This window comes from Staurois parvus, unplaced genomic scaffold (assembly GCF_062004578.1).
Source record: "Staurois parvus isolate SC_StPar_1 unplaced genomic scaffold, SC_StPar_1.0 ptg000090l, whole genome shotgun sequence".
In the NCBI taxonomy this organism is placed as follows: domain Eukaryota; kingdom Metazoa; phylum Chordata; class Amphibia; order Anura; family Ranidae; genus Staurois; species Staurois parvus.
In genome coordinates, this window is record NW_028317886.1 from 25372192 (window position 1) to 25398006 (window position 25815).

A 25815-nucleotide genomic window follows, 5' to 3' on the forward strand; every position below is an offset into this window, starting at 1 on the left:
GCCTAAATTTATGACGAAATTTTTCTAAAATTTTTTGTTTATAGCGCCAAAAATAAAAAGTGCACAGGTGATCAAATACCACCAAAAGAAAGCTCTATTTGTGTGGAAAAAAAGGACATAAATTTCATTTATGTACCGTATTGCATGACTGCAGTTGTCCGTTAAACTAGCGCAGTGCTGTATAGCAAAAAAATGGCGTAAATTGCAGTATCTATACCATAGTTTGTAGACGCTATAACTTTCACATAAAGCAATCAATATACACTTATTGGGATTTTTTTTTTTAGCAAAAACATGTAGCAGAATACATTTTGGCCTAAATTTCTAACTAACTTTGAGTTTACTATATATTTTTTATAGCCGAAAATAAAAAATATTGTTTTTCTTCAAAATTTTTGGTATTTTTTGTTTATAGCGTGAAAAATAAAAAGCGCACAGGTGATCAAATACCACCAAAAGAAAGCTCTATTTGTGTGAAAAAAAAGTAAATTTCGTTTGGGTGCAGCATTGTATAACTGCGCAATTATCAGTTGAATTAGTGCAGCTCCGAGTAGCAAAAAGAGGCCTGGTCATTAAGGGGGGTAAATCCTCAGGAGGGCAAGTGGTGCAAGGAATATTTGATATTTAATAAATTATGTATGTTCAAATGACGGCCGTCATTTTGTTGTTGCCCAAACTATCAATAAACATCACAAGGTTATTATACAATTAAAACGCAACCGTTTTAATATGGATGTCATATATGCTAATAAGCCTCAGTAACAGACAAAATTAAATAAGAAAAATAAATATATATATATATATATATATATATATAAAATTATATTAAAAAATGTAATCTTTAATGGTAAAAAAATATCTCTGATATATAAAAAAAATTCATGAATTGAAATAAATGAACTAAAATAAAAATGAGACTAATAACTCATTTAAACAAGTTATGAACATAAACCTCATTTCTTATACCACAGAAGTCACCTGCACTGGATTTTATGAAATTTAACTTTTTATCGAATTTTAGGCATTTTTTTCATCCATTCTCTAAATCACTGGACTATGTGTGTTTATATGCTACAAGGAATTTTTAATTTTTATTTTAATTGTGACATTGCCTATAATATTCACTATTATTTTGTCACTTTATGCTAATCCATTCACTATTTCACTTGTCACTCTGTTGACATTTGTTATTCACTTAACTTAAACATGTCTCAACTGTGGGGTTTTACACCCCCAAACTGCAAATGTGTCCTTAGTGTCCTGAGCCCCCCCCTATAAATCTGGTTTCACACTGATGCGCTGCAGTTTACCCGCAAAGCGGGTGCAGTGCACTGCACCTGCGGGTTAGCTGCGCTTTTCCATAGAGTTTTATTATATCTTGTAGGCGTTGTGCACTTTCTGAAAGTGCACCAAAATTCCTGCATTCAGTTTGAAGTCGAGGGCCACATGTTGAGCACCCCTGCCGTATGCTTTTATGAATGCCAGCTGCTGCCATACATCAAACTAATATTAGGAGCAAAGTAATTATAAAAGTTAATTTATTCTTTAGTATCATTTTTTAATTTTGACTAGTTGTACCCCCAAACATTTGCATGTTTTATCTTTATTGTGAAGTGTTTATTTTGTGTTTGAAAAAAAGTAATTTTTCAATTGTTTTTCGCTTAAAGAAAAGAATTTGTAATTTACCAAGAGCCGGATGTCGCTCCTTCTCATGTCACTGATAACGGCTTCACTGAAGAGGTTTGTTGAGTTTTCTCTTCCCATTATTTGAAGTTAATTGAAGGACAGTTTCATGCTTGAAATTATTTGTTTTGGCCAAGCTGACCCAAACAATTTCCAATATATTACTATTTTGCTTCTGTATGCTCTGTATGATACTGTTGTAGCATTAACTACATACAGTATGCAGCTTTGTGCAGCAGTACGGGCGACATCCTGTCACTGCTGGAGCAATATCTAGTTGGCCTGAATGCTTCTTGTCTTTGAGAAGCCTTGTATTTTTTTTATTGGTGATCGAGAACTGCTGTGTTTTTAATCGATGAATACAAGGATTCCTCTGATTGGCTGGGGATGATGTAGTAGCATTGGCTAATGCTACTACAGTATTATACAGCACTCGGAGCAGTTGCATAGTAATATAATGGAAATAGTTTGTTTCGGTCAAATGAAAGCTGGGATTCTACTTTAAGCTCCCTGGTGGTCTGATTATGTCAATATTTTTGAATGTCAAAGCGGTACATTGTTTTGCATGGAAATTTGTTTTATATTGTAGGCCTGTAATTCTTAGAAATAACTCGCTTAAATTTGTCCAAACAAGAGTCTAGTAAACAGCCTGGGTATGATAAAGTTTGAAACATGAAATCATAACTATAACTATAAAAAATAATATAATAATACATTTAATTCAAAAATGTAATCAAACCAAAAACACTGAAATTTGAAATGGAGCACCAAGTTTGCACATCACTGAGCTCAGTCGCAGAATCGTTGCTGTCGTCACTTTCAGTGCCTGATGATGAATTTCCCCACAAATCACTATTGCTCAATTCTGCAAGTGATTGTAATTCACTATCGCTGTTTTCTAGCTGTTCTAAAACCATTTTTAACCTAAAGGGACACTTTTTGGATGCCATGGACTTTGTCCAGTTTCCAGGCAGAAAGAATGTTAAAAGTGTAGGCAGGGCACAGGACAAAGCTCTAGGGGCAAAACGGAGGTGAAATGGTTTGATAAAGTAATCCTAACAGATTACAATGTATTGTGTGTGTGTGTGTCATGTTTTTACTCTTTTGAATCTCCCGCCGGTTCCGCTCCCCTGCGTTGCGACGCTCGCAGGGAAGGGAACCCGGAAAATGGATGCTGGCATCGGCTGGAGGATACAGTGGGAGGACATCGGGGGATCGCAGGACAAGGTAAGTTATACTACAGTGTAATCCTGAGTGTGGCTCGGGGTTACCGCTTTAGGTACTGAAAATTAACCCTGAACCACACTCGGGATTACCGCCAGGGAGGTTAAAGATCCTATTCTTTTTATTCTTTTACTGTTGTGTCTCCTATGGGACAAATTAGTTTTTACCATGTTGCTAAGTGCTTTCCAAATCTAGTTATGAGGTCTGACCTGCCCCCTCCTTACCCTCCTGCCATGGCCAATCCAACGACAACTAGGAAGGTGACAACCGCTTTATAATGGCAGCTTGTCTCAGCTCTTTCCACAGACAAGCAACAGGAATGCAGAGGGAGGGCGGACTTGTCAGCATCTGCATTATTTTACATGTACTTTGTCCCATAGAGATGGAATAGTAAAAAAAAAAAAAAAATGTAATGGTAAATCGTCTTTAACTAAATATAATAGAATTGACATTAATTATATTCTGAAATAAATGTATTAACCACTTGCAGACCAGCTACTTACACCTGGATGAAGCTGGCAATTCCACAGGCTGACCATAGAGCTGATTGGAAACCGGAATTTCTATCATCTCTATGGTCTCAGAAACCAAAAACGATGAGCATTTCATTACTTAAGGTTTCGCGGTTTGCGAAAAAAACCATTTTAAGCGTCCCCGTCCTCCATGCTTGTACACAAATACGTAAATAGCAATTGCACATTAGGTATCAGATTGAGGGCAATAATTCTATTTCCATACCACCTATGTAAATATAAAGTGCTTAGCCCTAAAGAAGGGTGTATACCTCCGAAACACGTCAACTTGCCAGCCTAGGGGAGTCATTTCTTGGGCTATGAGATTCCTGCACTGTACCGTGTCTCGTGGTTTTAATGCTTTTGTACCTTTTACTTTTCTAAGTACTCATTTTATCATCTTCCACATCAAATCTCTCTTAATGCCCTAGGTGTTTGCCCTCCTGTGTGTTTTTATCTACTGGTCTTAAAGTGGTTAAAATGTTAATTATCCAGAAATTACTGTTAACTGTTACTGTTTTGTATTTTAGATAATGCTGTGTTTTTCTAATGGAAATCATTATGACATCATTTACCCTTCTGGATATGCTGAAAATGCTGCGTTGTGCCAATGTAAGTAAACTACTCCATAAAGACATTTTATCAATGTTTGATGCTGCTGTTTGTTGGCAGCACCAATCTCACACACACTGGCAGCTTACTTTGCTAGTTCTTTTCACCAGTTATTCATATACAGTGGGGCAAAAAAGTATTTAGTCAGCCACCAATTGTGCAAGTTCTCCCACTTAAAAAGATGAGAGAGGCCTGTAATTGGCATCATAGGTAGACCTCAACTATGAGAGACAAAATGAGAAAACAAATCCAGACAATCACATTGGCTGATTTGGAAAGAATTTATTTGCAAATTATGGTGGAAAATAAGTATTTGGTCAATATCAAAAGTTCATCTCAATACTTTGTTATATATCCTTTGTTGGCAATGACAGAGGTCAAACGTTTCCTGTAAGTCTTCACAAGGTTGGCACACACTGTTGCTGGTATGTTGGCCCATTCCTCCATGCAGATCTCCTCTAGAGCAGTGATGTTTTGGAGCTGTCGCTGGGCAACACGGACTTTCAACTCCCTCCAAAGGTTTTCTATGGGGTTGAGATCTGGAGACTGGCTAGGCCACTCCAGGACCTTGAAATCCTTCTTACGAAGTCACTCCTTTGTTGCCACGTTTCATCTTCAATGCCCTTGCTGATGGAAGGAGGTTTGCACTCAAAATCTCACGATACATGGCCCCATTCATTCTGTCCTGTACATGGATCAGTCGTCCTGGTCCCTTTGTGGAGAAACAGCCCCAAAGCATGATGTTGCCACCCCTATGCTTCACAGTAGGTATGGTGTTCTTTGGATGCAACTCAGCATTCTCTCTCCTCCAAACATAACGAGTTGTGTTTCTACCAAACAGTTCTATTTTGGTTTCATCTGACCATATGACATTCTCCCAATCCTCTTCTGGATCATCCAAATGCTCTCTAGCAAACTTCAGACGGGACCGGACATGTCCTGGCTTAAGCAGGGGGACACGTATGGCACTGCAGGATCTGAGTCCCTGGCGGCGTAGTGTGTTGATGGTCCCTGCTCTCTGCAGGTCATTCACTAGGTCCCCCCGTGTGGTCCTGGGATTTTTGCTCACCGTTCTTGTGATCATTTTGACCCCACGTGGTGAGATCTTGCGTGGAGCCCCAGATCGAGGGAGATTATCAGTGGTCTTGTATGTCTTCCATTTTCTAATTATTGCTCCCACAGTTGATTTGTTCACACCAAGCTGCTTGCCTATTGCAGATTCAGTCTTCCCAGCCTGGTGCAGGTCTACAATTTTGTTTCTGGTGTCCTTCAACAGCTCTTTGGTCTTCACCATAGTGGAGTTTGGAGTGTGACTGTTTGAAGTTGTGGACAGGTGTCTTTTATACTGATAAGTTCAAACAGGTGCCATTGATACAGGTAATGAGTGCAGGACATAGGAACCTCTTAAGAAGGTACAGGTCTGTGAGAGCCAGAAATCTTGCTTGTTTGTAGGTGACCAAATACTTATTTTCCACCATAATGTGCAAATAAATTCTTTCCAAATCAGCCAATGTGATTGTCTGGATTTTTTTTCTCATTTTGTCTCTCATAGTTGAGGTCTACCTATGATGCCAATTACAGGCCTCTCTCATCTTTTTAAGTGGGAGCACTTGCACAATTGGTGGCTGACTAAATACTTTTTTGCCCCACTGTAGCTATTTTGCCATCTAGGTTTCCTCTATGCCAGTACATACACTTGCCGTGAGTGACTAAGCAATATTTGTGCAGCATGTCAATAAATGTGGCTTACATAATTGTTGGAGAGGCTATCCTCCTAACTTCTGCTTTAGGCTTCTAGTACATTGAACATGCAATAGGGTTCTATTGGCTTTAAGGAACTTACTCCATAAATGTAATAGGAAATTATTCTCCTCAATTGACTATTGAATGTGAGAGTATAACTTCTATAATTTACATTGCAACACTAACGAGCTGTTTTTTTTGTTTGTTTGTTTTTTTTTTTATAAATCTTTTTAGTTATTTGTTGTACATTAGAAGTTCACTTTAAGATATCAATTTCAGTTTATTTAATGAAGACAGATTATACTTGTGTAGGAACAATAGTTTACCTTCATATGTTCAGCTCTCCTGCCAACCAGTCAGCGACATTATAAAGTTAGCAAATACATCCAGGGAGTCCAAACCTTTTCAAAGCGCCTTTGTTTATCCTGCAATATCCTGACAATTCTCTCATTAGGCATTATGCAGGTAGATTACATTTTGGCCACAGATAAATCTACCACTCAGCATTTCAAAGCTGTGGCTATGGCTATAAATATTCCTTGTAATTTTTGAATAAAAGGCAAAATTGTTTGAATTGGTTACCCTTTATTTGGCATTATACCCAAGTATTAGCATTCCCTGATCGGTGCATTTTCCATATTAAATATACTCATATTTAGAAAGTACACCAATATCCTGACCAATTTTTACAATATTACAATTATACACATAAATATTACGTTTCCCTTTTTTGCAGCTATAATTTATGAGTTGCTTTATGAAAAAGTGTTTGGGGTCAGCGTGACAAAAAATATGTTGAAAACAGAAGCATTTGACTGGAAAGCTGAGGTCTTTGATAGTGATGCTTCAGGATCTGATGGAGAAGATGATGCAGCTGGGTATGATCAACTGTAAAAGAATTGCATATAACTTTCTTTTTTGTAATCCATGATGGTTTAAATAAACATAAATTAGAATTTCAGAAACCCTATGAGAATAAGAAATCAAAACTTCTAAATATAGATTTGTAGCATGTGGTACAAATTTTTTTTCACAGTGCCCATTGTGTTTGTTTTTTTTTTAGAATCTAATAGTATTAACCACATGCCGCCTAGCCACTGTAGAAATACGTTGGCAGGGCGGCACGGCTGGGCAAAACCACGTTTTAAAACGTGTTTGCAAAACAGGTAGGGGGCGCACTACCTGTCCCGCCGATCACGGCCGTGGATGTCAGTCGTCGGGTCACAGCCGGTCATTAGCAGCAATCACTGACAGAGCAGGGCTGCAGTAGCTCTACTTTCTGTCAGTTCCCTGTCAGCTCCTGACATGCTGAGCTAGAGAGAAGAGTTTATCTCTCCCGATCAGCTGTTCCTGTGCAGTACACACCCCCGCCCCCTAGTAAAACACTCCCCTCACACAGCTAACCTTTTCAGTAAATAAAATTAACCCCTTTCTCCCCAGTGCCATTAGTATAGTGTCAGTGTTTTTTTTTTTTTTTTTTTTTGCACTCATCACTGTATTGGTGTCACTGGGGATGTCCGTGACCCCAAGTCAGTTCCCCCCCAGTGTCAGAATGTCTGCCGCAGTCCCGCCGTAAGTCGCTGATCGCTGCCATAAGTCGCTGATCGCCGCCATTATTAGTATAAAAAAAAATTAAAAATCCCAGTATCTTTACCGCCATTTGTAAACGCTATAACTTTCACGTAAACCAATTAACTGGTGTTTTTTTTTTGTTTTTTTTTTTTTTTTTTTTTTTTTTTTTTTTTTTTAGCAAAGACATGTCGCAGAATGCATTTTGGCCGAAATTTATGACAAATTTGATTTTTACATTTTTTTTTTTACTGTACATGTTTTATAGCAAAAAGTCCAAAATATTTTTTTTTTTTCTCAAAATTGTCAGCATTTTTTTTTTATAGCGCATAAAAAAAACCGCACAGGCGATCAAATACCACCAAAAGAAAGCTCTATTGTGTGAAAAAAAAACATTTCATTTATGTACCGTATTGCATGACCGCACAATTGTCTGTTAAACTAGCGCAGCGCTGTATAGCAAAAAAATGGCGTAAATTGCAGTATCTATACCATAGTTTGTAGACGCTATAACTTTCACACAAAGCAATCAATATACACTTATTGGGATTTTTTTTTACCAAAAATATGTAGCAGAATACATTTTGGCCTAAATTTATAACTAACTTTGAGTTTACTATATATTTTTATAGCTGAAAGTAAAAAATATCATTTTTCTTCAAAACTTTTGGTCTTTTTTTGTTTATAGCGTGAAAAATAAAAAGCGCACAGGTGATCAAATACCACTGAAAGAAAGCTCTATTTGTGTGAAAAAAAGGACGTAAAGTTCGTTTTAGTGCAGCATTGCATGACCGTGCAATTATCAGTTGAATTAGTGCAGTGCCGAGTAGCAAAAAGAAGCCTGGTCATTAAGGGGGATTTACCCCTCAGGAGGGCAAGTAGTTAAACAAATCTATTATCAATCTATATTCAGGAGTTACTGTTTACTAACACAGAATACTTCACTATGTGTTTCACAACAGTCAGTGTATCTACATCTTTTTTTTTTTTTAAGTTTTGGATGAACATGGGAATGGTTAGACCCCCTGTCAGGTTTTCCTGGTTTCCGCTCACTGACTGTTCTGGGGACAGCATTTTACCAGACAAGGAATGAGGGAAAATCTACAACAGTGAAACCAATAATAAAATGCTGATCGAGGTTCTCGAGTTCCCCTACTTAAAAAATAAATAAAAACTTAATTACTTCTCTCTCTGTTGCTGTTGGAGAGATTTCCCCTCACTTTCTGTCCTGAAGATAGCTCTTTTACCAGGCAGGGAGTGAAAGAACCCCTCTAACTAAGCATCCAATGGCAGTAAATCCTGACTGATTCAAATCCTTCCACACTGTATCCAACACTTAAAAAATGTTTTGGGCATAAACCAGCCCAAGTGGGCTTAAATAAAATTTTTAATTGAAAGGGCTACATTGTTACAATTATGCAGGCATAGCGGAGAGAGGCTTTTTTTTGTTTTTTTTTAATCTCTCTGTAAAATGAAATAATATCCCAAGACCAGCCATGCTAGGGTCCTAAGAGGACGGATGTCCTTTAATGGGAAGCATTTAAACAGCTTTTGCTTGATTTTATGCTTTGATTTTTCCTCAGCCTGACTTTGGCATGCCATATCTGGACCTCATTAGATTGGTCATTTTGGCTCTAGGCTGGAAGTGACTTTCAGGTACTGGGCTCAACTTCTGGCCTTTTGAAGACACCAAGTGCTGCTAAAATGTAGTTCTTTCTAGGTCCAGAGCTGTTGGCATTGCTTCAGTGCTTATCATGTCTCTTAAGATTCATTTGGTTTAGTAGGTAATGTGGGCTGAGCAATGGGACCTTGGTCACCTCCAGTCATTGGACATTCATCAGCTCCCAGCTGACTGGGTTTGTGAGTACCAGAGACCTTGCCTCATGCCTTGAGCCTTGTTGCTTCGCTACATGGTCACAGAATACTACGACTGATCCCCGTTCCACACTCTGATTCTGGAGACACTTGCTCTGTATCCTCCTGTGGACATTGCTGTCTGTTACCTGGAATCCAGTGACCCTTAGAATATTGGGTCTACTTCCTCAGAGTCTCCACCAGCTGAGTTCTTTAAAGCTGAGTCCCCTACCCTGTTGTCAGGGGTCTGGTTGGTACTGCAGTCAAACTCACCCAGTTTGTTACAGGTACCGACTGCAGAGGCTCTAAGTGCACTCCTGTGCCATGCCCTGCAGAGTCGATCTCTGATCTCTCCAAAGGCGTTAGAACTGGCTGGACCACCGGTCACAAAAACCCATGCCGGACTTCCACAGTCTCGCTCTTATTTTGGTGGCACTGCAATCTCCTGCCATCACCTCAGAATTACCAGAGGTTGTGTTGGCTGTTATAGATGCAGTATGCACTGCTTTTATATTTGGGAGATCAGCCTGCTGTGTTCAGCCTTGGGTCATTCAGAGCTCCTATGGTTGCAAAGGCCTTTCCTCTATACTAAGGATATTGAATTAAAATTAATGGAGGTCCAGTCAGTGAAATTTTCTTCCAGCAGAGGGCTGAATTACATGTTTGTGCAATGTCTCAGATACTTCCCATCACAGACCCTGCATTTTATATCACAATCCTATTCTTACACCAGTGTCTTCACCAGCAACCAATCACCTGCTAGTTAATCTGGAAAGTTAACTCATGAAGCTCCCGCCCTCCTTCCATTGCGGCTGTGCCTAATCTCCGTGCATTGCAATCCTACCTCCTGCTCTCCGCACTACCTTCAGAATGACAGCTGCAAAGGTCAGGGGGAAGGAAGGCTCATAAATGGCACGACCGTGGGTCTGGATGGGACAGTGGCTCGGTCCGGATGTGGTCAACCATTTAGTGATGCTTGCTCTACTCACGATCGAGGTCTTCCCTATGCAGTATGGAAGTACTTTGTATGGTCCTGGGCCCCAACTTAGTACTTTAAAACTGTTCTCCTTTGAGAGAAAGTTTGTTAAAATGTGGTCTATACTGACTGTGGATCTACAAGTGACCAGAAGAGGATGTGCTTACCTTTTAAGGATTCTGGTCACCAGCAGTTGGAATCTCTCCTTACACCCAGGTTTTGGTGTTTGCAGTCTTTGCCATTCCTCCAGTATTTGTTGTAATCCTAAACTGTCAAACCATGGCAAAATGGGTTATATTCCTTAAAAAAAGGATGTTTCCACTGCTGGAGTCAACCCTTTCCCAATAAAGCTTGTGGAGCAGAAGTCTGGAGCTTTACGTTTCAGTTGTGCTGGCTTGTTAGAAGTGTTTAAATCTGTGTCCCATATGGATCCCATGACCATACAGATGCCCAGAGCACTCTGGGTAATGTGGGGGGGACTCAAATTCTGTTTCAGAGGACCACCTGACTTGGGATACAGAGTCTTCTATCCAACTCTGGTACCATAATAAAGGATATCACAGGAGGCCTTATTTATTTGACTCCGCATAAGACGTCCAAGGAAAGGTCAGCTGAGTCCCAGCTTTCCTTTCTATTTGTTTTCGGAGGGAGTACAACCATGCCTGTTGAGCCTGATTCTCTGTCATACCTCAGGACGGGAAGCAAAAAACCTTTTAAGCCCTCAGAGCAGCCCCCGCTGTTCATGAATGTGCACTCCCCACTTTTCCAATTGGGGGCATGGTTGCTAATCCTTGGGTAGTTTGCTCTTCAGGCATGTAGGTGTAGAGTGCACCTCTCTAGACTGACTCACAGGCCAACACCTTGCCTCTGGCACTCTCTTCAGCTGCTCACCATCTACACCCCCTCCCCCTCCCTCCCTCTCTTTGCCACTGCATGGAATATCAGACCTTTCCCTATCTCTGTGGATAATTCACAACCCAGAGTCCTGGCTCCAGTTGCTGTGACAGTTCGATCTCTATTCCCATCCTAGGCACCACACTCCCATCTCATAGTAACTTGCTTCTTTTGGTGCATGTGAGGTAATCTGTGGAAGGGATTTTGGGGATATGTGTCCTCAGTATCACCCTCGCACACCTAATAATTCTCTGTGTTGATGCCTGTGTCTGACCTTTTGCCTTTTCTTGGTACCCACAATTGTAAGACACTCAAATGGACCCTTGAGAAGAGAGCAGCTACTGAGGGCTGTAGCAGGCATCATGCCTCTGAAGGGTTTAACACCTGTAAGATCCATCCAGGTCTGGCTTCTCCAGGGTGCAGTATAGGAACTTCTCCATGACCTGTAGGCAATGTACACCAACTTAGTTCCTTATTCGAAGGCTTCCCAGCATTTTTTGTGTTCTCAAACCTTGTAATTTGATAACGATTACCTTTTTTTTTTTTCCTTCCTTGCGGGAACCTCGTGCTTGTGTACCGTCCAGTGAGAGTTTGCTGGAGAACTATTATCCTTGGGGCTGTTTTCTGGCATTCCAGAATAGGTGGTTCCTTAGATCTGCTAGCACAGACAGGATGGGACACCATCTAGGTCCTGATTTTTCACATTGTTCTAGAAAGAATAAGAGTGGTAGCCTGGTTCCGGCTGTGGGCGGTACGTGATCTTCACTCTATGCCCACGCTGATCCCTTTTAGAGTGATCCCCTGGAAACCAGTTCTTCCCTACTGGTAGCTTCTGGACAGGGAGATGAGTTTCTCACATCCAAGTGCATCTCAGCCCTGCTTTGTTGATAAAGGAGGTAAGCCCTCTGTCTCCTTGGGCTGGGTGGAACAAACTAGACCTGTTGCAGGTATCCGCTCTCAGGAATAGGGGTTCCCTGAGGACTCTGTGGGACCTGCTCACCTGGAGTTAGGCCCCTCTCCCTTGGCTGATCTGCAGATATGCACATCAAATCAATAAAACAATACATACAGTATATCATAGTGAAAACAAAACGCAAGTTAATTCAGTGACCATTAGGCTACATTCATACTTGCGAATGTGCCTGGCAACGTTTACATGTGAGAACCCCAGTGGAGGTTTCCGGATATTAGCTGCAGGAGGCAGCTGCATTGAAAGCAATGGGAGCTTGCCTGTTCCCTCAGCCAATTGTGGCTGCTCGCATGTAATCACTATGCAGTCATCACCTGCGAGTGTTCATCCCTGTCTGCGTCCAGGGTTGATCACTTACAGGTGATTCAGTGCGAGCAGCTGTGATTAATTGTTCTAACTGGCAGCCTCCCATTACTTTCAATAAGGCATCAGGTTGCCGGGAACTCCTTGGGTTCTCACATGTAAATGCTATTGAGCCCACTTGCAGTTTATTAATATTAGTAAATTTAAATCAAAGAAAATGCATAGCAATATCTGTGTTCATTTGAAGCAGAAATGTTTAAAAGAATAAACTCTTATAAAGTGTTGGTGTGTCACACCATTAGTGCATTCCCAGTGGCTCAGAATAATTAACCAGATTTGTTTGACTCACTAGAAGATGGTCACACAGGGCTGTATAATGATGCTAGATAAGCAGGAAGGGGCATTACTTCTAGTTCCTTTATTATTTCCTCATTCCTTTCATGTTTCTATCTGATCTCACCAGTTATGGTCAGGTTCTATAATTTCTTTCCTGCCTCTGTTTGTTGGGGTGTTTCCATGCACCTACCCCTACATTCTTGCTGACTTTGTTGGATCAAATCCTGCGTTCTCTTCAGGTACACCCCTCACATTTTTGTAAATATTTTATTATATCTTTTCATGTGACAACACTGAAGAAATGACACTTTGCTACAATGTAAAGTAGTGAGTGTACAGCTTGTAAAACAGTGTAAATTTGCTGTCTCCTCAAAATAACTTAACACACAGCCATTAATGTCTAAACCGCTGGCAACAAAAGTGAGTACAACCCTAAGTGAAAATGTCTAAATTGGGCCCAATTATCCATTTTCCCTCCCCGGTGTCATGTGACTTGTTAGTGTTACAATGTCTCAGGTGTGAATAGGGAGCAGGTGTGTTAAATTTGGTGTTAACGCTCTCACTCTCTCATACTGGTCACTGGAGGTTCAATATGGAACCTCATGGCAAAGAACTCTGAGGATCTGAAAAAAAGAATTGTTGCTCTACATAAAGATGGCCTAGGCTTTAAGAAGATTGCCAAGACCCTGAAACTCAACTGCAGCACGGTGGCCAAGACCATGTAGTGGTTTAACAGGACAGGCTCCACTCAGAACAGGCCTCGCCATGGTCGACCAAAGGAGTTGAGTGCACGTGCTCAGCATCATACCCAGAGTTTGTATTTGGGAAATAGATGTATCAGCGCTGCCAGCATTGATGCAGAGGTTAGTCACTGCATCAAATTGGTCTGCATGGCTGTCGTCCCAGAAGGAAGCCTCTTCTAAAGATGATGCACAAGAACAGCCTGCAAACAGTTTGCTAAAGACAAGCAGACTAAGGGCATGGATTACTGGAACCATGTCTTGTGGTCTGAAGAGACGAAAATGAACTTATTTTGGTTCAGATGGTGTCAAGTGTGTATAGCGGCAACCAGGTGAGGAGTACAAAGACAAGTGTGTCTTGCCTAAAGTCAAGCATGGTGGTGGGAGTGTCATGGTCTGAGGCTGCATGAGTGCTGCCTGCACTGGGGAGCTACAGTTCATTGAGGGAACCATGAATGCCAACATGTACTGTGACATACTGAAGCAGAGCATGATCCCCTCCCTTCGGAGACTGGGCCGCAGGGCAGTATTCCAACAAGATAACGACCCCCAAACACACCTCCAAGACGACCACTGCCTTGCTAAAGAAGCTGAGGGTAAAGGTGATGGATTGGACAAACATGTCTTCAGACCTAAACCCTATTGAGCATCTGTGGTGCATCCTCAAATGGAAAGCGGAGGAGCGCAAGGTCTCTTAACATCCACGAGCTCCATGATGTCGTCATGGAGGAGTGGAAGAGGACTCCAGTGGTAACCTGTGAATCTCTGGAGAACTCCATGTCTAAGAGGGTTAAGGCAGTGCTGGAAAATAATAGAGGCTACCCAAAATATTGATACTTTGGGCCCAATTTGGACATTTTCACTTTTGTTGCCAGCGGTTTAGACATTAATGACTGTTATTTTGAGGGGACAGCAAATTTACACTGTTATACAAGCTGTACACTCACTACTTTACATTGTAGCAAAGTGTCAATTCTTCAGTGTTGTCACATGAAAAGATAGAATAAAATATTGGACTCCTGTCTTTACATGCACATGAACTTTATTGGCATCCCAGTCTTAGTCTGCAAGGTTCAATATTGAGTTGCCCCCCCCCCCCCCCCCCCCCCTGCAGCTACAACAGCTTCAACTCTTCTGGGAAGGCTGTCCACAAGGTTTAGGAGTGTGTCTGTGGGAATGTTTGACCATTCTTCCAGCGCATTTGTGAGGTCAGGAACTGATATCTGCTAGGAAAGCCTGGCTCGCAGTCTCCGCTTGAATTCATCCCAAAGGTGTTCTATCGGGTTGAGGTCAGGACTCTGTGCAGGCCAGTCAAGTTTCTCCACCTCAAACTTGCTCATCCATGACTTTATGGACCTTGCTTTGTGCACTGGTGCGCAGTCATGTTGGAACAGGAAGGCGCCATCCCCAAACTGTGCCCACATGGGAGCATGAGATTGTCCAAAATGTCTTGGTATGCTGAGTCCTTAACAGTTCCCTTCACTGGAACTAAGGGACCAAGCCCAAACCCTGAAAAACAAGCCCACACCATAATCCCCCTCCACCAAACTTTGGTGGACGTTTGGGGGTCTTTAGCTATTGACTCTGCCAGCAGTTGGTGACTTCTGCGCACGGTGCGCTTCAGCATGTGCTGACCCCGCTCTGTCATTTTACATAGCCAGCCACTTTGTGGCAGAATTGCTGTTGTTTCCAGTTCCTTCCACTTTGTTATAATGCCACTTACCAGTTGACTTTGGAATATTTAGTAGCAAGGAAATTTCACGGTTGGGCTTTATTGCACAGGTGGCAACCTATCATGGTAGCATGAATTCACTGTGCTGGTGAAGGCGACCCTTTCTTTCACAAGTGTTTGTAGAAGCAGTCTGCATGTCTAGGTGCTTGATTTAATACACCTGTGGCCATAAAGGTGATTGGAACACCTGAATCCAATGATTTGGAGGGGTGTCCCAATACTTACAATAAAGTATACATTTCCCTAATAATTTTATTTATATTTAGGTTCTTCGTAGCAAGAGTTATAACTATATTATGGTTTTCCTCTACTTACAGAGAAAATAATTTTGTTGGTGTGAATGGATTTAAATCTCACAAGGATGGAAAGGTATGCTTCAGATGTGCTGCTGTACAGTATTTTACAACGCTACGGTTTACCCTTTATAAACTATTTTTGGTACTTTGTAGCCTCCACAGATGAAGGAAAGTCATTCAATGGTGTCAACAGCTGCCCTTCGATCAATTAATCCAGCAATTTTCAGAAATGTGGAGTATGAGGTCTGGATGAAGTCACAAAGGGGTAAGCAGAGGTCTCTCATATGAAACAATTGCCCCTCTTCATAATCAGGAACATAAAATAACTGCATATAAATACAAATTCTTTCTTCTACCGGTTTCAAATCGATTGCAGCCATTTTCAGAAAAAGAAAACGTATTCCTAGGTTCAGTGCAGTGGATGCTACTAATCAACTCTTCTGTTCTAAATCTATGCTTTGAGGCTTTTACCAAGAAGGGAAAGTAGATGTTAGTGGGTGGTTGGCCGTATAGTCATAATTCAGTTTTTCACAAGCTCGGCTGTCGCAGGGCAGTTTCTTTCAACTGTGAAGGGTATGGGTAAAGCACATGTAGATATTTTTGCCTCCGGATTGTCCTGAACAAGATGGATAATGGTCTCATAATGTGGCTGAAACTGCTAGCTCATAGAGGTCTTACGGTCTGAACTGTTTGCAGAAGTGGATGACTTAGGCTTGTTGGGGAAAGCTGCGATCAGACAGGTTAGGGAACCTCTGATAAACTGGAGAGTGTACCTTGATGCTATGTAGCTATAAGCAAGCTGGTATGTATCGGTCCCAATCAAACAATAGTCCAGCTGAAAATGTTTTAACCTTACTTTCAGCTGTTACTCAAAGTCCAGGAAAGAGCAGAAGGATCTTATTCAGAAGTAGAGCAACAATATTTTGTGTGGGACTGTGGAGTCGAGGCAGTAGGTAAACTGGAGCTGATCCTTGACCATGAGGGGACGAAAGAGGAGGAAGTAATGGAAAAAAAAGATGGGGTAGACTCTGGAAGAAAGAAGGCGTTGCAACTGAATAAAGATTGAGGGAAGGATGAGAGAAGAGGCAGAGGTGGAGATGATTGTATTCAGAGAAAAGAGGTAACTGATAGCTGATCACTTACCAGAGGAAAAAGGTTTATCTGAAAGAGAGTGTGCAGGTGGAAGCTGATCAGAGGCTAAGAGGAAGAGAGGAAGTTAGCAGTAGTTGATTGTGGACCACTGGGATAATAGGCAGTGAAAACTAATCGTGGAGTGGCGTTCTTACGGGACAGCAGTGAAAAGAATGGGTTCCAGCTGTTGTTGAGGAATGGTAGCAAGAACAGCAGCAGATCGTGTGCCATTTTGGAGAAAGCAAAGCTGGACTGGCAAATGACTGTCCAGGGTGGGAAAAATGGAAACCTATTGTGTTTGTGGTCAGGGGAAGGAAGGAAGGCAAAGCTGGTACTAACTGTAGTGGGGAGAGGAAGCAAATGAAGATGCTTGTAGTATTGCGGGGGGAGAAAGAGTGATGGTAAAGATAGAGGCAGAGTGACAACTGGTCTGAAGCGGGTACAGGAGGGTGATGCAGGATATTTATTTATTTATAATATATAAAGTAGAGGTTGGAATGATAGGTTTAGTACTTTGTAATAATGGTTACTAGGTTGCATATGAACATTCTGCCTTGCCTTTCCTTTCTGCTGATCTGTGCAACCATTTACATCCTCAAAAAGAGGTGTGGTTTAATGAGAGGGGGCAGAGTCTAAAACTCATGACTCCCACACATTTCTGAAATGTTATTGAACTATCCACTAGGAGTCAAATATAGCTGTCAAGGGACAATATTCTGACACTAACCACAATAAGGAAAGGGTTATGGGAAATGGGGAGCACAAAAATGCCTTATTCCTTGCTCATTTAGACTTTCTCCTCCCTATATGACTTGTTTCCTGAAGCTGTACCTCTACACTGCTTGACTGGTCCCAGCTTTCTGGTGTCATCACATACATTGCAGAAAAACCAGTCATGCATTGTATGTCAGAGAGCAGAGAGACTGTCCACATACCAGAAGCACTGAAAAGATTGGAAGAGATTGAGCTGCTTAAAAAGTAAGGAATACGGCCGTATACAATAGAAAAAATAAGCAGTTGAGTGGCTGTAAAGGCTCAAGGTCTTTTACCTTCATATATTCTATGCATGAAGGTAAAAAAACCTGTGTGCATCGCCCCCCCCTCCCCCCCAATACTTTCCTTTGCCCCCTCTCGATCCAATGATGTGCATTGGAGTCTCGGCTATCCCGGGACTCTCTCTACTCATTGGCTGAGACAGAAGCGGGAGCCATTGGCTCCCACTGCTGTCCATCACAGCCAGTGAGCCAATGGGAGCAGGCCTGAGCCGCTGCTCTGTGTGTGAATGGATACACAGAGCAGCTGGTGTCCCCATAGCAAGCTGTTTGCTTTGGGGGCACCCGATAGGAGGGAGGGGCCAGGAGAGCCTGCGGGGTACGCGAGAAGAGGAGGACCTGGACTGCTGTTCTGTGCAAAACTACTGCACTGAGCAGGTAAGTATAGACATGTTTGGGTTTTTTTTCTAAAGGAAAAGTAAGCCTTTAGAATCGTTTTAACACTTCCAAGTGCAAGAGGGATGTATTTTTGTTTTTTCAGTAGACTGGAGATTCAAATGGGAGTACTTACATTGTTTTACTGTGTTTATAGATCAGCAACGGATGGATTTCTCCATTGCTGCTGGCATGCAGTATTCTGTGGGAGACAAATGCAAAGTGAGTCTTTAGTTTCATGTAATCTTCTCGTGTGTGGCTTTTCAACTCTAGCATGTGCAGATGGTGGAATTGCAGCTTTCTGAACTGATGATGGACCACTGGGACTAGTAGGCGCTGATTATAGTTTTGTGAGAAAATGAAAATGATGCCGAGTGACTGCTGAACATGGGCTTTGGAAGCAGAAGTAGATAGAGGAAGCAGAATTATTATTATTATACAGGATTTATATAGCGCCAACGGTTTGCTGAGTGCTTTACATTATAGTGGGAGACAATACAGTAACAATACAGTTCAATACAAGAGGGATTTGAGGGCCCTGCTCCTTGGAGCTTACAATCTAGGAGGGAGGGGTGAATGGTACAATAGGTAATAACAGGGGGGGATGGAGTGGTTGGAAGAGTAGAGGATTCCAGTATTAGCAGAGGGCGGGATAGTTTTCCGTGAAAAGATAGGTTTTCAGTGATCGCCTAAAAGTAAGTAGAGTAGTCTGATAGATTAGGGTCGGGAGTTCCAGAGGATGGGTGATGCCCTGGGGAAGTCTTGGAGTCGAGCATGGGAGGAGGGGATAAGGGAGCTAGAGAGGAGGAGGTCTTGCGAGGAGCGGAGTGTACGGTTTGGGTGATATTTAGAGACCAGATCGGTTATGTAAATTGGGGCAGTGTTGAGGACGGCTTTATATGTCATTGTTAGTGTTTTGAGTTTTATCCGTTGGGCAACTGGGAGCCAGTGGAGGGATTGGCAGAGAGGGGTGGCAGATACAGAACGGTTAGTAAGGTGTATGAGTCTGGCAGCAGCGTTCATGATAGACTGGAGTGGGGATAGCCTGCGAAGAGGTAGGCCAATGAGGAGGGAGTTACAATAGTCGAGGCATGATATGACAAGGGAGTGAATAAGTTGCTTAGTGGTTTCCGAGGTTAGAAACGGTCGTATCTTGGAGATGTTGCGGAGGTGAAGTCTACGTGATTTTGTCAGCGATTGGATCTGGGGCTGGAAGGACAGATGGGAGTCTAGGATTACACCTAGTACCCTGGCATGAGGGGATGGACTGATGATTGTGTTATCGATTATTTATGGTGATGTCAGTGGAGGTGGCATGGGCTGGGGGGAATACTAAGAGCTCAGTTTTGGAAAGGTTGAGTTTGAGGGAGTGGAGTGACATCCAAGCCGATATGTCACTTAGTAGGCTAATGGTGCGAGTGGAGACTGAAGGGGTGAGGTGAGGGGTAGACAGATTTGTGTCATCAGCATAGAGATGGTAATTGAAGCCGTGGGAGTTTATCAAGTGACCGAGGGAGGAGGTGTAGATGGAGAAGAGAAGGGGTCCAAGGACAGAACCTTGAGGGACCCCTACAGAGAGAGGGAGTGAAGAGGAGGTGGCAGCGTTATAGGTAACACTGAAGGAGCGCTGCGATAGATAAGAGGAGAACCAGGAGAGAGCGAAGTCTCTGAGGCCAAGAGAGTATAGTTTTTTTAGGAGGAGGGGATGGTCAACCGTGTCAAAAGCCGCAGAGAGGTCGAGTAGTAGGAGTATTGAATAGTGGCCATTGGTTTTAGCAGTTAGTAGATCATTAGAGAGTTTTAGTAGGGCACTTTCAGTGGAGTGTAGAGGGCGAAAGCCAGACTGTAAAGGGTCGAGAAGGTTGTTGTCGGTGAGGTGGGAGCTCAGACGATTGTAGACTAAGCATTCTAGAAATTTAGAGGTAAATGGCAGCAGGCAGATGGGTCTTAGGTTGTTCATGTTGGTGGGGTCCAGGGAGAGTTTAAGTATGGGAGTGATGTGCGCGTGCTTTAGAGGGGAACGGAAGACACCTGTAGAGAGGGAAAGATTGAAGATGTGAGTGAGGGAGCATAGGATGAAAGAGGAGGGTGACCGAAGGAGTTGAGGGGACAGGGTCCAGGGTTCAGGTGGTGAGGCGGGCTTCTGAGAAGACCTTAGTGACCTCTTCGGTGATAGTGAGGTCAAAGGAGGAAAGTGTTGAGGGAGGTTTGGTATGAGGAATGCTAAGTGGGGTGGGTGTCTGTGTAGTGGTGATGTCCCTACGAATTGTGTCAATCTTGTTTTTGAAGTGGTTTGCAATCTCGTAGGCAGTGAGTGAGGCGCTAGGTGGCGGTGGAGACTGAGAAAGTAGAGAATTAAAAGTAGAGAAGAGCCGACGAGGACTGGAAGAGAAGGTATTAATGAGAGTGACAAAGTAGGCTTGTTTAGCAGCGTGAAGGGAGGAAGTGTATGTAAAGAAGGCAGATTTATAACGGGTGAACGCTTGGTGGGATTTGGTCCAATGGTTGTGGACCTGTCGAGTGTAGAGAAAGCAAAGTTAAAGCTAATCATTCCTGAGGATGGAGGGAACAGGGGGCTTTACAGCTGACAATGGAACTTCGAGAAAGGCAGAGAGGGCAAAGTAGGTGCTGACCAGAGAGGAAAAAGTCCAGGTAGTATGTGAACTCATCAAGACTGGGGAGGTGATGCAGTGTCTCATTGTGTGCTATGAACAGTGTCTTTAAATAAAATATGCAAGGAGTCCACAGTAGGCTAATTGGCAATACTAGATCTTGGGTGAATTCAAATTACTGGGGAAAAAAAACAAACCGTTTTTAGCACTGGATTCCCTAATTTGCATCTGTTTGGGTGAATGCCAGAAACCATATGTTGGACAGCCAATTTCCTACTGTTCTTACTGGATATCCTGTGTTAGCGAATTCCATCCTTATTTTGTATGCCCCCCTTTACATTCCCATTTGGACACAAGGTGATTATCATGCTTGGTAGTTTTGTGAAAAGAACTCCACCTAGCTGTGTAATAATTAAAAAAAAAAAACACAAAACCCCAAAAAACCTCATACTAAGTTCCTTACATGTCCCTCATTTTATATTATTATTATACAGGATTCAAATTGCGCTAACAGTTTGTGCAGCACTTTACAATGTAAAGGTGGGCAGTACAATTACAACACCGCTCAATACAGAAGAAAATGGAGGGCCCTGATCATGGAGCTTACAATGTGAAGGAAGGAGAGGTCGTATAAAAGGGGATGATTTTGATGGTAGTGACTCAAGTAGTTTTTAGGTGGAGATGGGGTATGCTTCCCTAAATAAGAGAGTTTTCAAGGATCACCTAAAGGCACACAAGGTAGGAACTAACCGGACATACTGGGGTAGGGAGTTCCAGAAGATCGAATGCAGAGCATGGGAGGAGGTAACAAGGGAGCTAGAGAGCAAGATGTCTTGGGAGGAATGGAAAGAACGATGTGGGTGATATCTACGGGTCAGGGTGGAGATGTAGCTGGGGGCAGATTTGTAGATTGCTTTGTGCTTAGTATTTTCAGTTTTATTCACTGGGCTAGTGGAAGCCAGTGAGGGGATTGGCAGAGAGGGGCAATGATGTGGCTGTACTTCTGGCAGATCGGCCTTCTCCACCCTTTTATTATCTCTTGACACTTTGAGCTCCTTGTAAAATCTTTTACTATGCCACGTTATTCCTCATTCCTGGGACTCCTACTGGACCTCCTGGCCATCCCGAGCTATCCTTGTAAATAGAGGGTTTTCCTTCTGGGGGCGACCCTCATAAGATTCAGTCCTTCTTTTTTCTGTTCCCTTTAACAGCGGTAACCTTCCTTGCACTCCTTTTCCATTTGGGGACAGGCTAGCCTGGAAACCAGCGTTGTCCTGTAAGGAGTGTAGTGTTAATGCTTGCAGTCTTGAACCTATGCTATTTATCACAAGCGGCACTCAGATCTGCTATATCTTTGCTAAAGTCATTACATTGTAAAGGTGTACTACAACATATTTTTTTTTTTTTTTTTATATTGATGACTAGTGACACTTGCTGGATCCTAAAATGTATGTAGTTTTTTGTTGCAAAAGGAAAAGTTGTAAACTTTTTTGGGAATATTAACAATTGGTTTTCCTTTTTGTAGGTTCGATTGGAGTATGGAGGCACTTTTTATAATGCTCACATCCAAGAAGTTGTTGCCGAGAATGGACCAGCTGTGGTTTTTGTGGAAGACCTGGGTGAAAAGTATGTTACACAAACAAGTAATAACTGTCTGACAAGATCACTAAAATTGTATACATTTATTAATAATGTACTTGAGAATGTACGAGTTTGAATTTCCATGCTCATAAATACCTATAATTTAGATAATGTCCACTTCACTTTAAGACTGTCCATTTCATAGCTGACAAAGCTCCTTCAGACTTTGGGGAGGGACTGTGAGTGTTAGTATAAAATGGACAGTAGTCCATAAACAATGCCCTAGGCTTGGTGGGCAGTGGAAGTAAAAAAAAAAAAAAAAAAAAAAAGGTCTGGCACCCATGCTTATAGTTGGCAGACTATTAATAGCTTATCATGTGCCCCATTGTTGGTGTCAGTGGGAGGAAGTGTGCCATTGTTGGTATCGGTTGGAGAAATATGCTCCATCTTAGGTGTCAGTGGAAGAAATGGTGCCCTTTGTTGGTGTTAGTGCCCTGTTGCTCAGTGAGAGTAATAGTGCCCCATGGCTGTTTTAATGTGGATCTTCACTTACAAAAGGAAGTTCTGCTGAGCCTCCTCCCCCCTTCTGCTTGCATGTACTGGAAACTTTTTTTTTTTTTTTTTTTTCCCTTTTAGTTAAGGGGTTTTGATAGGTACCCGCTCCCACTTTCACTTTGCTTGTCCCCTGATGCCAACCCTCACCTGCCTCTGCCAACTGCCTGGGACATGTGAAATGTCACAGCAGACTACTGGACCATTCAGAAAGTGCGGCGCTTCTCGTACAGGTGCAGTGGGGAGCTTGCTGTAAAGCATCAGGAAGTCGCATCTGGCTTCCCACAGTCAAGATAGTTGTGCTGGGGAACTCGAAAACCAGCAAAGAACCAACCTGGGTGAAGATAGCGCTGGACCCTTGGACTGGGAAGTATCTGTATATTTGAAGTCAGCAGTTACAGTATTTGTAGCTGCTGACTTTTACGTTTTTGTTTTTTTTTTTTTAAGGACTGCAGTGGGGAATAATGCTGTAGAACCATAAATCTTCACTTTTTGAGTATAGGTCAACTTTGGAAAATCTATATGCTTTTATTGATGGTCTTTTTTTTCTGTTGGAAATGATGGAAGTATTGCTTAGAAAATTCATCCAAAACTTACATTTTTGTTAGAAACATGGGACCATACAACAACTATTCCTATAAACACAGAGGTTTTGAGGTATCTCTCACACAGTGGTTGTGTACACTTTTCAGCAGCTAACAAAAAATGTTTTGGGTTGATTTGAAGGGTATTTTTCTAAAATGTTTTTCATAGGGGTTCAAAATGGTGAACATTTTGGTAATGTAAAGTGTATATATAATTTGTTCTGTAACATATATTTTATCTAGAAAAGTTGTTTCACTGAAAAACCTTAAACCAGTCCCACTGACTGTCAGCAATAATGATGGCTGGAGCACTGTTGCTGGGAAGAAGATAAAAAAGTCTACTGTGAGTGGCCCGGTGGTACAGTTCGGTAAATACATTTTTATGATTTTTTTTTGTAAACCTTTAAGCGTGGTGTTGAGTGTTTTGCATGAAAATTCGATTTTTTTCTTGGCAGAGAAGGATAACAGAGGACAGAAGAGTTTAGTTAAACCGCATAAGATGCAATCTGTACCTTCTCCGCGCCTGCAACAAGCTTCTGGAAGCAAGCAGCATGGACTTCCTGCAGATCAGACTTTCCTGAGTGAGAATAAAGGACAGAACAAGGCTCCAAAAGTGCTTGGAAGGCAAGCTTTTATATTTTATATAATTGAGGAAAATGCCATTTTAAATTCTTTGCAAAAGGGAATTTTGGTATTATCAGAGCCAAGATATCCCCAAAAACAAGCAAAGGAGAACATTCTTGCAGGACTTGTACTCCTCAGTTTTCCCAGGATCCTGCAAGTAGACAGAGTGAATTCATCCATGCCTAGACAAGGGAGCTGAAAGCCCAGATGTAAGGGATATGAGCTTTATTGTGATTTTTATTGGCAGTTGGGAGTCTAGGAAATAAGTGGACTTTTTTATTCAAGGTCTACTTGAAGGTAAACTGGGAACAAAAGGGTCCCTATATAGAAAATTATTAAATTCTAAGCTGTCATCTAACCTTGTACTTGCAGAGACAGAGGACAAACAAACATCCATACTCTTTCATCAGTTTGGTTTCCCTATTGGTGGTGGATTGCCTGCTTTCTTGTTATTCCACCTGGGTGCTGAAGGCACCTGGGAGTCTTAGTCAGCCCACATTCCAGTACTTGCAGCAGCCTTGGGTCTAAGCCCTGTGTTCCCATACTGCATTGATGGATGTTGGATTCAGAGACACAAGCTATCTTGCATGTAGATATTTGGGAGATTTCTCTCTTGTTCTGTTCTGTTTGACTGCAGTCCCTTTTTGTATTGTTTTCTACTACTCTGTATTTTTAGTTTATTAATGTGAAATGTTGTGCCCTTCAGTGGACAACAAAGATATATATTTTCTTTCTTGTTCATTGAGGGACACAGTCATTCACTTTCAGTTCATACTGCTGCCCGCAGTAGGCCAGCCCAGGATAACCCCTTCCACTACTAGCATGCCTCGGTTTTTGATAGTTGAGGAGGTTACACATCTTAGTGTTACTAAACTCACAACCGTAAAATCAGTCTGTGTATGCAGTAAAGCATTTGTTGATATACCCACTGTGGAAACTAAGGGGTTAATCCTCCGCACTGTGTAAGTTAAGTTACCCTGAAGTTTTAGAGCTTCTTTGCTTTGTTGATGCTGGCTGATGTTGACGGAGTGTGAGCTTGTATGGAAAGCAGAGGTTTTGAGACACTATGCCTTATTTTCTAGTCAGGGCTTATTCCAGGGAAGTCTGATCATTGAAGTACACTGGGAAATGCCAGATGTCCATCCACATGTATGGTCTTTAAAGTGTTACTAAACCCTCAACCGTAAAATCAGTCTGTATATGCAGTAAAGCATGCTTGTTCTACTCACTGTGAAACCTGTGGGGTTAATCCTCTGCATTGTTTAAAAATGCTCTTTGATCCTGATTTTTCTGATCCTCCCCTTCTGCCAGTGTCCCCCTCTTATCTCTTGATAAGACATATCATGTGGAGACTCTGCACATGCTCAGTTTGGTGTGTATTGCTAGAGTTTTGTTTTTTTTCTTGGAAGAGTGCAAGTGATCAGCACAGGGCCAATCAGCACTGTCCAGAGAGAGGTCAGGGGTTCTGCATCCACCTAGAGCAGAAAGAAAACTCCTCATACAAGCTTTAACCAGTGCTCTGCTGAGCACTGATAGAAGTCACAAGACTGCTCTTTCTGCTGATGAGAAAAGGTATTTAGCAGTTTATATTTACTAAAATAATTGCATTTCCATGTTGTGTGTACTGTGGGAGACCAGATTGCGCACATGCAGGGTCCTGGGTTTAGTAACCCTTTAAACCGTGCTCTGAAATGTCAATTTTCTTTTCAACAATTTTCTTTAATCAAGCTCTTTTCTACATTGTTGCTAAATATGGCCTCTTTGAATGCAGTTCAGTCTGACTTGTGGAGTGCCACGTAGGGATCCTGCTGGTCTGGACATTGCTGGATGGAAGTGACTTTCGGGCGCTGGGTTTTGCCT

The 25815-nt window shown here is 42.0% G+C and overlaps 1 protein-coding gene across 1 annotated transcript in view; it reads left to right on the forward strand.

Annotated features, from left to right (window-relative positions):
- The window catches only part of OTUD4 (OTU deubiquitinase 4), a 91168-nt gene that overhangs the window by 29151 nt on the left and 36202 nt on the right, over positions 1-25815 (forward strand). Inside the window, exons 5-13 of the mRNA XM_089670493.1 lie at positions 1668-1740; positions 3950-4031; positions 6511-6652; positions 15466-15517; positions 15598-15709; positions 18160-18224; positions 22140-22240; positions 23575-23699; positions 23787-23955. Coding sequence (XP_089526619.1) covers positions 1668-1740; positions 3950-4031; positions 6511-6652; positions 15466-15517; positions 15598-15709; positions 18160-18224; positions 22140-22240; positions 23575-23699; positions 23787-23955 — 921 coding nt within the window. The remainder of the gene's footprint in view (positions 1-1667; positions 1741-3949; positions 4032-6510; positions 6653-15465; positions 15518-15597; positions 15710-18159; positions 18225-22139; positions 22241-23574; positions 23700-23786; positions 23956-25815) is intronic.